The sequence below is a fragment of the Anabrus simplex genome, chromosome 1 (assembly GCF_040414725.1).
Source record: "Anabrus simplex isolate iqAnaSimp1 chromosome 1, ASM4041472v1, whole genome shotgun sequence".
Classification (NCBI taxonomy): Eukaryota; Metazoa; Arthropoda; class Insecta; order Orthoptera; family Tettigoniidae; genus Anabrus; species Anabrus simplex.
The window spans coordinates 1317035999-1317048654 of NC_090265.1; the positions used below are offsets into that span (position 1 = coordinate 1317035999).

The 12656-nt window shown below is 36.9% G+C and overlaps 1 protein-coding gene across 15 annotated transcripts in view; it reads left to right on the forward strand.

Moving 5' to 3' along the window:
* The window catches only part of Syp (Syncrip), a 212600-nt gene that overhangs the window by 13682 nt on the left and 186262 nt on the right, over positions 1-12656 (forward strand). For all 15 annotated transcript variants that reach the window (XR_010858626.2, XR_010858627.2, XR_010858628.2 and 12 more), the window contains exons 2-3: positions 9921-10076; positions 10166-10398. Coding sequence is in view for 11 of the 15 variants with exons in the window: in XM_067137730.2 (XP_066993831.1) it covers positions 9923-10076; positions 10166-10398 (387 nt within the window). In the remaining 4 variants the exon portion in view is untranslated. The remainder of the gene's footprint in view (positions 1-9920; positions 10077-10165; positions 10399-12656) is intronic.

Consider the following 12656-nt stretch of genomic DNA (forward strand, 5'->3'; position numbering starts at 1 on the left):
CCCAAAGCTAATCAAATTGATTGAACTTACTCTAACTAATACAATTTCTAAAATTAATTTCGGAGGAGAACTTTCTGACCCATTCTTGGTAACAACTGGTTTAAGACAAGGTGACGGATTGTCACCTCTTCTCTTTAACTGTGCACTAGAGTACGTTATTTATTTATTTATTTATTTATTTATTTATTTATTTATGGCTTCTTTCATGTTGCGAAGTTAGGCCACAAGAAAAACTTGAAAAATATAAAAATTGGAACCCAGAAGGATAACTTATATTTGAAATGTCTAGGATTTGCTGATCTTGCTCTTCTGGCCAATGATATTCAGGAAACAAAATGCAAATCAAATTTTCACCGGAAATAGCTCAACATATTAGTTTGAAAATTTCATTTGAAAAATCAGAAATTATGCTAACTCAACTTCTGCTTGCAAACAAAATTAAACTGGGTGACAAAGAAATAAAAATTGTAGAAAAATTTAAATATTTAGATGAAATAATCACATATAAGCTGAACGAGAAACCAGCATGACAGAATAGAATAGATAAATTGGTTACAGCACAGCATGTTACCAAGAATACATATTATTAAAAGTGTCTCTCAATAGCAATCAAATTGAAACACTACAAAATAGCCACCCAGCCACAAATTATATATGCAAGTGAAACATTTCAAAACAACAAACACAGTTGCAATAGAGTACTCAGCGCACTTACCTACGCATGACAATGGTGCTTATCTATATATATAAAATAAGAGTTTTGTCTGTACATTGCTCAGAATTTGAAAAGAATGGTATTTTTGTATCGGTCATGTTCACAATAACAAGAAAATGCATTTTTTACATTTCCGTAATTTCTGTCTGTCTGTATGTATGTATGTACACGCATCACGAGAAAACGGCTGAAGAGAATTTAATGAAAATCGGAATGTAAAGTCGGGTGATGAACCGCTACAATCTAGGCTATAAGTTATTTTAATCACGCTGAGTGAAATGGTAGTTTAGGGGAAGCCTGAAATTTAATTCTCAAATATTTATGTTATTAGTGGTCGTGTCTTAATGAAAATCGGTAGACAAACATGTGAAATAAGTCGCTACAATATAGGCTATACACGCTGAGAAAAATGGTAGTTTAGGGGTAGGCCTAAAATTTAATTGTCAAATATTTATTGTATTAGTGGTCGTATCTTCACGAAAATTGGTGTGCGAAGTCCGGGAATAGGTCGCTATAATTTAGGCTATCAATGTTATTCACATTGAGTGAAATGGTAGTTTAGGGGAAGGCCTGAAATGTAATCTATATATATATATATAAAATAAGAGTTTTGTCTGTACATTGCTCAGAATTTGAAAAGAATGGTATTTCTGTATCGGTCATGTCCATAGTAACAAGAAAATGTACTTTTTACTTTTCCGTAATTTCTGTCTGTCTGTCTGTCTGTCTGTATGTATGTACACGCATCACGAGAAAACGGCTGAAGATAATTTAATGAAAATCGGTATGTAAAGTCGGGGGATGAGCCGCTACAATCTAGGCTATAAATCATTTTATTCACGCTCAGTGAAATGGTAGTTTAGGGGAAGGCCTTAAATTTAATTATCGAATATTTATATTATCAGCGGTCCTACCGATAAATACTATATAACTAAAGTTATATAGAATTCAATTTCCATTCATTTATGTCTTATACATTTTTACCGTACCGGCTCTGATAACACAGATATTAATGAATTTGTATTTTTGTTGCTAAGTCCATATCAACGCCGAGCCACGAGAAAATGGGTTAACAGAATTTAATGAAAACCGCTATATAGAGTCGGGGATAAGAAACAACAGTCTAGGCAGTAAATAATTTTATTTTCCCTGAGATGAAATGGTAGTTTAGGGGAAGGCGCCTAAATTAAATTTTAAATACCGGTACCTATGTTTTTTTTTTTTTTTTTTTTTTTTTTGCTAGAGGCTTTACGTTGCACCGACACAGATAGGTCTTATGGCGACGATGGGATAGGAAAGGCCTGGGAATTGGAAGGAAGCGGCCGTGGCCTTAATTGAGGTAGCCTACATTTGCCTGGTATGAAAATGGGAAACCACGGAAAACCATCTTCAGGGCTGCCGATAGTGGGATTCGAACCTACTATCTCCCGGATGCAAGCTCACAGCCGCGCGCCTCTACGCGCACGGCCAACTCGCCCGGTAGGTACCTATGTTATTGGTGCTACAGAAAAGTACGGAACTACATAACAAAAGTTATAGACAATACAATTTCCGATCATTTATGTTTCATTCAGTTTTACTGTACCGACTATGATAAGAGTGGTATTTCAGAAGGCCTACAATATCCAAAGCGCTTAACACTGATCAACAATTACTTTACATTGACCATTGTTTGTTGTGATGTTCTTCGTTTCTTATGGTCCCGCTCAGCTCCGATAGATGGGATTACTACTGCGTACCAAGTATAACAGTCTTACTGAACACTGGCGGGAAATAGCTGGGGAGTTGGGAAACTTTCTTCTTTAGCATGCAATTCCTCTGGTTCATACATTTTCTGATACTGCAGGAACGTAACACACTGGTTCATCATAGCATTCACCAGTATCCAGTAATCGGGAGATAGTGGGTTCGAGCCCCATTGTCGGCAGCCCTGAAAATGGTTTTCCGTGGTTTCCCATTTTCACACCAGGCAAATGCCGGGACTGTACCTTAATTAAGGCCACGGCCGCTTCCTTCCACTTCCTAGGCCTTTTCTAACCCATCGTCGCCATAAGACATATCTGTGTCGGTGCGACGTAAAGCAAATAGCAAAAAAAATAATTTTAAAATAGCATCATGGCATTCGAGCTATTCAATCCCTACTCTGAGGCACTGATTGGAATGATTAGTGTGCATTTTTAACGGAATAATGACAGAGGAGTGTTCATGGCAGTCTGCGACCTGGTTGTTCCAGCTCTGGAACTTTGGACTGTTAGATCGGCACTGTAGTACTGTTCGTTGAAAGTGAGAAAGTGTGCGGTTTTCATTTGATCGAGTATTTTATATTATAACATTGCTTTCAATCGCTAAATTCCTACTGACGTTTTTGTAATGACCTATGTTGAATTCAGTTAGGAAAACCACCAAGTCAATCTTTCTGAGAATCCCGTAGCGAAGCACGGGTACATCAGCTAGTCACATATAATTTACCTCCAAGTATTGCTGCGGGTTCAATAATAATAATAACCTAAATTTAATTAATATCACCCAGCCTAACAATAATAATGTTGTCAGAATTTGTGGACCGCGCTGGAAAGGGATCTTGGCCGGTAATGACTACGGAGGCAGTCCGCCGCGGGTTTAATACCGCCAAGGCACCCAAGACAACACCACGCCGGATCTCCTCAAGGATTTGATCCATATTAAAAATGCTTATAGGAAAAGATGGCAAACATTTAGGGACCCAGCTAACCAGGCAGAATACCTGGAGCTTGCTCGGGAAGTACAAAATTGATTTGCTGCAAAGAAAGATTGAAAAATGGTAGGAATTTTGCCGTCAGATCCCGAATTTTATGGGATTATATATAAAATGTTAAGCATTTAGTTATAAATTTCGGTATAATACCATAGGTGACGGTGGGCTCAACAGAGTGTAAAACTTTAAATGATAACTTCCATTTTTAAGCCGTAGCAAAGCACGGGTATCTTGCTAGTTTTCTTATAAATCCCTTTGCAGGCATTCAATACAAATTTAACTAAAGCCTATTGCTCAGTAAAATGTTTTGTAAAATTTATTGTACAATTTTATAAAAATTTGGTGAAAACAAGTTGTGTTGCTCACGGTAAAATGATTTTATAAAATCCTTGGAAGCATCAGGATGGCCATCTATGAACTAACTTCTGAACTAAGAGTGCTGCCATCTATCGATAAACTTTTTAAACCAAGAATCAGCTGTTCAACTTAGTGTGTTTGAGAGTAAGCAAAACTTGTGGCTTTAGCTGCAATTGTATGTTGTACAGTGGTAAAAAGGAAGAAAAGAAATGCTGGATTTGGGATTGGATCAAAAGAGGAGAAGAAAGTAGAGGATTGCTGTCCTTGGTCGAAAATGAGTTGAGGTTAGTCCACCCTGAACCTGCCATTTTAAAAAGAAGTGTTTGTTTACAATCGAGCTTCACAATCTTCTCATGATGTCGCGCCAGCATCATCGTGATGTCAGCTTTGCTGATTGGTTCGTTGCGTAAAATTAATTTTTCGTAATAGAATGTCCTATTTTATGAAAAGTTTTATCGACTGTTTTATAAAACTTGAATTTGACCGTGAGCAACAGATTTTCTATAAAAAAATTATTGTACAATAAATTTGACGGAAAATTTTACCATGAGCAACAGGCATAACACTAGAAGTTGAGATAATTTTGCTGCACTAATGATTGTAATTACTTTTAACCATTTCTTAGAGACTGACAAAGCAGTAGTTTTGGCTTTCACACTCACAATTAAATTTCAATAACAAATAACGTGGTTCAACCTATTCAATATGATTTAAAATTGCACAGTGCCAATCCCCATTATCTTGCATTGCCTCTTCAACTGTTTTGTGAAAGACTCATTCTTTAATTTCTTATTTACCTATGTATTGTTTTTTGCATTTTATTCGGCTGATGATCCGGATTGGGGTCGAAACCGGTACCTCTTCCGCTTATAATTGAATAGGAATGTTACACTACATTTCTTATTTATTTGTATTGAATAGGTTGAACTACGTTATTTGTTGTTTCAATTTAATTGTGATACAGTTCAATGCGGAACATCATGAAATTTTTATCTTTAAATTTCAAACTCGCAACACTTCAGAAATTAAATTTACATCTGGATATAGGTCAGCATTAACATGATTTAGATTATATTTGATTTGAAACCTTCCGAAAATGGGGCATATCTTCAAGAGAGATGCAATTCATCATAGTGGAAATATTTCCATCATTAAATTCAACCCCTTTACTAACATACTCGAGACATACATACATACATACATAGTGCAGAGATGCCAACTATTACGATTCAGTCGTAATAATTACGAATTACCCATCATAATTACGCCTTTACGAATCACCACAAATTACGATTTTTTGTTGATTTTTAAATCGTAAGTGTATGAAGGCGGCGTGAATTCTCAGAATATTATCTTCGGATTTCTCAGAAATAATTTATCCCCCTTTCCTGTCCCTCGTTTAAGAATATTTCGCAGTGTGTGCTTCCAGTACCAGAAATTTAGGCACCTGTGAAGCGGCATATCTTGCGAAGTTGTCCTTGTTCGTCACATGATCAGACTTCCATGCAAGTATGAGAGTTCTTTTGTCTTTGTTTTGGCGGTAAAGTGGTGACAAACTCCGTTTAATTGTGAATACTGTTTGGGTGACTGTTGAAGAAGTATTTATTGCGAGTTTGGTTGCCAAATTTACATATATTGCTCTTCTAGGATATATGCTAATCGTGTGTTACGAAATGCGAAAGGTTTGAAATAATTAAGGGATTTCTCGTGCAGGAAAATACGTGTGATTACGTTACCATGACTAGTGACGCTAGTAATAAATATACTTGGAAATTTAGGGAGGTATACTCGGAAGAATGGTCCAGTTTAATGCGCTCCTCAAAATCTCATTCACACGTGTTTTGTAGTGTGTGGAGCCGCGATGTTTCGGATGCGCATGATGAAGATGAACAAGACTGAATTTCGTGCTAATATGAACTCCGAACTGTTAAGTGCTCTGTTAGTGCAGAGGATGCACATGATATGAAAAGAAAAAGCATGTTACCAGTGTACGTTTACCAAACAGTAACTACAAGCTTTAAATGATATGTAAGTTAGTATGATCACGATTTAAAAATATATATATATCTATGACCGACCGCCCGCCCCCGGTGCCCTAACGATTGCATTACAAATTACCTTTTTTGAAAGTTGGCATCTCTGCATAGTGTGTTTGGTTCTGCCAACTGGTTTTATTTTTCACCCGGAATCAGTTCTTGACGTTCATTGCGTGCTGTAATTACAGTTTTATTGTTTACATCTCATTGTACACTTTACATGTGATTTCTCCTTTCGTCATAACAGCACAGCCTTGTGAATTATTGCAGTTGAAGTTTCAGAACCTTTAGTACCCAGCAAGTGCTTTTAATCCTGGGAGTACCGAGCTCGATAGCTGCAGTCGCTTAAGTGTGGCCAGTATCCAGTATTCGGGAGATAGTAGGTTCGAACCCCACTGTCGGCAGCCCTGAAAATGGTTTTCCGTGGTTTCCCATTTTCACACCAGGCAAATGCTGGGGCTGTACCTTAATTAAGGCCACGGCCGCTTCCTTCCCACTCCTAGCCCTTCCCTGTCCCATCGTCGCCGTAAGACCTATCTATGTCGGTGCGACGTAAAACAACTAGCAAAAAAAAAAAAAATATCCTGGGAGTTTTTCAATAATCTTTCTGTAGCAGGTCGTACACCTTACATATGCAAGTATGAATAATCACTTACTGAAAAGATCGACTAATAAGAGAGATGAAACCAGAGAGTACTGCAGAACATTCGGAAGGGAACTCCATGCGCTGTAAGCTGCCGTTGCTATGCTTTCAGTGAAGGAACAGTACACTTGCGACTTCAAAGGAAGAAAATCCTATATTACAGCAGAGAACCTCAGGAATCCACTAAAATGCGATAAACCCCAAAGCCCCACTGAGACCAAGAAACCCATATTCAGTTGCCCAAAATAAGAGACCACCCGACAGAGATGAAATGAAGTACTATATCCCCCGTCTCAAAAACAACGAAGTGCGTGGAGAAGACTCAGTAGTAGCAGAATTGGAAATATGTCCCTGAGGAATCTGTTGAAATCTTGCAACGGAGCAAGTGGCTGTGCGGTTTGTGTCATGTAGCTGTCAGCTTGCGTATTTGGGGTCCTGAATGCTATTCGAACATCGTATTTTTTAGAGGGTTAGTTATGTGGTGAATACTATTATTTATAGGTAAAAATGGTGTAGTACCCGAAGATAGGAAAATGGTCCTGAACCATCCATTGCATAAGAAAGGTAACATGAAAAACAACTACAGAGGAAGATCCTTGCAATGGGTATTCTTCCATGACGGGCCAACTATATTGGTATTATAAATTCACTAATTCGGAATAAATATTTCTGGTTCCCTATGGGAATCAACGTCTTTATCAACCCGGGGAATGTCAAAAATCGTTAAATTTTTTGTTGCGTGTGAATTTCACTGATGGCCCTTATCAAAATTTGGTATGTATGATATTGAAATATTTCCATACAATTGCAGAAATAAAATTAACAACTTAACACTTGCATAAGGCAGTACTAATTAGTTTCAGCAATTTAGTACATTCTGATCTGAAATGTAGTGAAATATCTTGTAAATATTCGGTTAAAATGAATCAAACAATCCGTAATCATTCGCAATTCGCCATGTTCCAGAAATTCACAAACTGGAACTGTTTTTACCATTTTGAGCCCTGAATATACACCTGCTGAGATGGTATTTATATTTTGTGGCCAAGGCTGCTGCTTTTTTAAGAATATTATTTTGTTTTGCACTTACATCTGAAGGTTTTGTGAGATGATGGAGGACCAATACTGTGAATTTCTGGTACAGCTTGGAATGAAAGTGCAACGATGAAAAACCATTTTCGGGATTCAAACTCACCATCTCCTGAATGCAAGTTGATATTGATGTGGACCAGATCGTGCAGCCACTGGACTTGTTTTTTCAATTATTTACAGGTACACATACAGTCAACACAAAAACTGGTTGTGAGGCAGATTAACAAATCTCCTTACTCATATGATGTTGCGTATTGAAGTCCTGCCTTATCATGGTGTGAATATTGTCCTAATATGAGTTTGATGTATGTGTATGTATGTTCAGTCTGTCAGCGATACTACCGCTGGTGGGATCCTCAACAGCTCTTATCAGCTGTCATAGATGACCTAGGCATCACTGAAGAGGCGTACTAGGGAAATGAGGAGTGAGGTAGTTTCCTGTTGCTTTCCTCACCAGGCCAGAGTTGCTATTACATATCAGTCTGCCAAGCGCACTAAAATGCATACACCAACCGACCCTATGAGCAACATTTTTAGACCATTCATACCAGGGACTGGCTGTGTAAGGATTAGCATTACTAGCATCGCTCATACCTCAGTCACTTTCATATTGTCAAAGCCAAGGATAAGACAGAGACAGATCTATGAAAGTAACAAAATTGCTCTAGCCTATACCAGAAGACATAGTGCACTGTAAACAATATGTCCTGCCAGTGAAGGCGGAAGAGTTTGATAGAATATGTTAATTCAATATACCATATAATGTATAATAAAATGTATTATTGATAGACCACTAAGCTGCTGTTCTTGAAAAATAAAGGAAATTACTATGTAAACATTGCATAGTGTACTACTTGATATCTACACTCCTGCTGAAGTACCTGCTGGAACTCTTGTTCATTTTCAGCAAAGCAGCCACAGAAATGTCTTCGTCACTATCGTGTAGATTTATAACGATCGGTTCCAGGACTATACAGCACCACGTCACTTTTGATGTTTTGTTTCTCTTTCCCATAGCTTAGCACTTTTAAAAGTTACCCCAAATCAAATCTCTGGGGGATGTACTGGCAGTGGTAAGTGCTCTTCGGTATGACATTCTCTTGGCAAGTGTGTCAATTTCACTTCATTTTTTCCATGGCTGAACTTGTTTTACAAGACCCAGTAGCTCAACTTGTGTAAGGCTGCTGTCTTGAGGAATATTTGTGGCTAATTACAACACCCGCTTTTGTTTTTGGTATAGAAATTGTTTGTAACTGTACGGAGCGATACTTCGTATTGGTGCGTGACAATTACTGCACCGTTTGTTTCTCTTTCATCATGTACATCCATTAACTTCAAGAAACCTTTCTGTGACAAGTTTAGTTTGCATGTGTGATTTTCACTGGTTGGTTTTGTCTTTTGCATGAAAACCTGATTTATGTTCTTGGAGAGTGATTGGAAACTATGTTGCAAACAGTAATCCAGCCACCTCATCCATATCTAGTCAGACGTTTGTTGATGCATGGTTCTGGTAGTTTATTTTTCCGCATAAGAAATTACCTTTTTACGCTTGACACAAACACATTTGAGTATTCTGCTCAAGGCATTTACTCTATGTTTAAAATAATTAAGCCAGTATGTTGGTCAGTGTGTGATATCTTTTTACACAATACCGGCAAAGAGTTCCTATAAATTCCTTTATGAAAGTTGTTCATTGGCATTATTTCAGTGCTGCTTTTGATTTGCTTCCATGCTGATTCAAACGACATGGTGACTGAAGACAGTGTGTCAATTAACGATACACTGAGCCATCCGTGTGCTAACGTTACTAGCTTCCAACTTACTGTTATACTTAGGACATATTTATAGAATGGGCCTTACTTTTTTTCGCTTCGTTTGTAACATGTTTATGAATGTTACTGATTATATTCAGACCTTGAAAATTTATTACCTCTTTTGTTTACCTTTCTGAGAGTTTTCGTAGCAATAAGAAAATAAAAATAGAAAGTAAAAAAAAAAAGTTAGAGAAGTAGCCTACAGATTGAACTAGCATACATAAACAGCTAATGCTGAGCGAAGAGCACTATGTATTGGGCAATGATTACACTAACACAACCCCATAAAACCTACAGGAAAACAAACAGGAAAATCGTATGCTAACAAAAGTTTCCAAGTATAGCAAGAAACTTGGAAACACCATAAGTAGCAGAGAATGTGATTACAGTGTTCTCAAGAAGTTGCTGCTAATCGATCCAAGCAACTGCTGAGCAGTCAGCAGAACAAAATGTCATTGAAGAGCACTTCTATAAGATACATCAAAAAATTGTTTTTATATAGCCTTATCATCCTTGTGTTTGATTACAGCAATGGCGGAAGGGAACGGGGAAGTGTCGATGGAGAACAAGTCCGTGAAGGAGGAGAAAGATGTAAAATCTGAGGTAACAGGAGATTATGCCAAGCTGGTGGAATATGGTTTGGATGAGAAAGTAGCTGCAAAACTTGATGAAATCTACAAAACAGGTTTGTTGAATGTCATACCTGTGGTTAATGGTAGCATATAGCTTCAAAATACTCCTGCATCTTATTTGCAAATGGTCATAATGTTGCAGGCAAGCTTGCTCATGCGGATCTTGACGAGCGTGCCTTAGATGCATTAAAAGAGTTTCCTGTTGATGGTGCTCTTAACGTTCTCACTCAGTTCCTCGACTCCAATTTGGAGCATGTTTCCAACAAGTCTGCTTATTTGTGTGGTGTAATGAAGACCTACAGGCAGAAAAGCAGAGCTGGCCAGGGATCAGGTTCTGGTACGGTTGCTAAGGCTCCAGATGAGGATAAAATTAAGGTCAGTTTTGGTTCATTTGTATATCTTAGCATTTTTAAATGTTTTAATGGAATGTTTTTCTGCTCTACTGACAGTTTACTGGCCTTCAATATGACACCCATTCCTAATTCCCTACTAGTTAGTAAAAGTTTGAAAGGTCTTTAATTAGTACTCCATATTTTCTCATCTTTTCGGTTTGAATATTATTATCTAAAATACTCATCAGTGGCAAATCTTTAGTTACTTGGGTAATCCAAGGTTGACTTTCTAAAAGTACATTTCAACATCAGGATCTTCACCTCTCCATTAAATCACGATTGCATCAATTGACCAATTTTGGGTGGTAAGAATTATATCCTCTATTATATGAAAGTTTAGAAATATTCAGTTTTTTATTTGTGAGTATATTCCAACGATTATTGTAGTACTCTTAAGTCATTAGTATGATTGCTGGGGAGAAAGACAATTGTGTTAATGATTCTTAAGACTATGTCCTATCAATTTCTTGTTTACTTGGCAAAAAGATCTGAATGGCTATGAATTCAACGTATTGGATATGTGGTTCTCTTGTGAATTAATATACTGTAAAAATGTGCATGGTTACTGAAATACACTGCAGAATCCCATTTATCTTCTAGCAAATTCCATACACTTGCTTGGATAAATATGAACATTGATTCTGGTTTTTAAATCTATAAAAATTGTTGCAGAAGTTTTGATTGGGCTTCACTGATACTAATGATCTGTTGACCATAATTATAAATGACAACTCTGAGCAAGCATCCTGGCAGTGTAATGCAGGGGTTTTCATTGTATTCCGGTATCATCATATTATCAAATGTGATTGCCTCTGGAACAGCTCATTTATATTTGCAGCAGATGCTTCCCAACATTTGTTTCACAATGCACTTCCTGCAGTCTGTGATACTAAATCATCCTTGACTGTACATGGAATGCCCCATAATTTCCATCGCTTGTGAATGCGAGAAATATGACATCCTCTTGGCCTCAGGTTTAATAAAGTGGTGATGAATTTGGGTTTTGTGATGCATCGACAAGACAGTGCATACAGCCCATTGTGAGTAATGATTTTCGAATGTTTCCTATATTGCTTTTTATGTGATGGTGTAATATTGATGAGTATGCATGGGTATTCTTTTAATACTTGACAGTCCCTTTGTTTGTCATACTTAATTCCTCGCAATTCTACAGTTTTTACTTGAGTCCGCCTTGTCAATACACTTTATGATAGAAAACTATTTTACCATACATGTTTCGGGAAAATCATCCGTTCCCTTCACCAGTGATGCCAGTTGAAGGAATAAAACAATATAACACTATCTTCCAATCATTGAATTTGATACATCTGTTGCCACATTTCAGTAACTAGTTTCATCAGTAGGTCTCATTTGGCATATTTGTCTGATTAAAAATATATTTAGTCAAAATTAGTAGTTGTATATGTCACCTGACAACAGCTTAAATTATAAATTGCTGCAATACATAATCCTTTTTTCAAAGGAAGGTATTGAATTGCTGTTAAACCTACAAACCTGACTCAGTGTCTAATGAAAAATTTTGTTCTGTGTAACGAACGCATGTTTAAATGGTGGCATTCTTGTTTTGTTAGGGAATCTATGACTTTTTCTGTATTGTATTTTAATAAACACGACTGGTTTCTTCATTTTTTGATGCCCGAGGAATTTATTGAACTCAGGTTAACTTTCAGTGACAGTCGTACATTTCTAGCTATAGCAATAACCCTATTTAGTGTTTCTACAGGAACCTTCTTTAAGAAAATGTATGTACCAAAAATTGGGGGATCAGCTAAAAGCATACCATTTCTAAAAATATTTCCCCTTCGTAGCATAAATGGCACTTTAATATTTTACTCAGTTACAGCAATAAAACAAGAAGATTCATACACAGCCTACTGTACTACACTGTATTTACATAACTTCTCTGGGGTACTAATACATTAGTCCAAAATTGTACTTTCCTAGCACAACGAAATCAAAACATGCACAAATGAGTTAACGGTACATAACAATGCAATACTGTTAACTCTTTTTTCAATGATAACTCCAAGGGGAATCTGGAGAAATTTGAATAATCCAAAATTCACAACCATGAATGTCTATTTTAACAAAAATATAGTACAGCACTCTATAAATGCATACAATTTAATATCATCCTAATGAAAAATTATTCCAGTATAATGCATTCTACTGTACCCTAACAGCTGCTATCTTGTCCTGCACTATAAAGTTTTTACATAA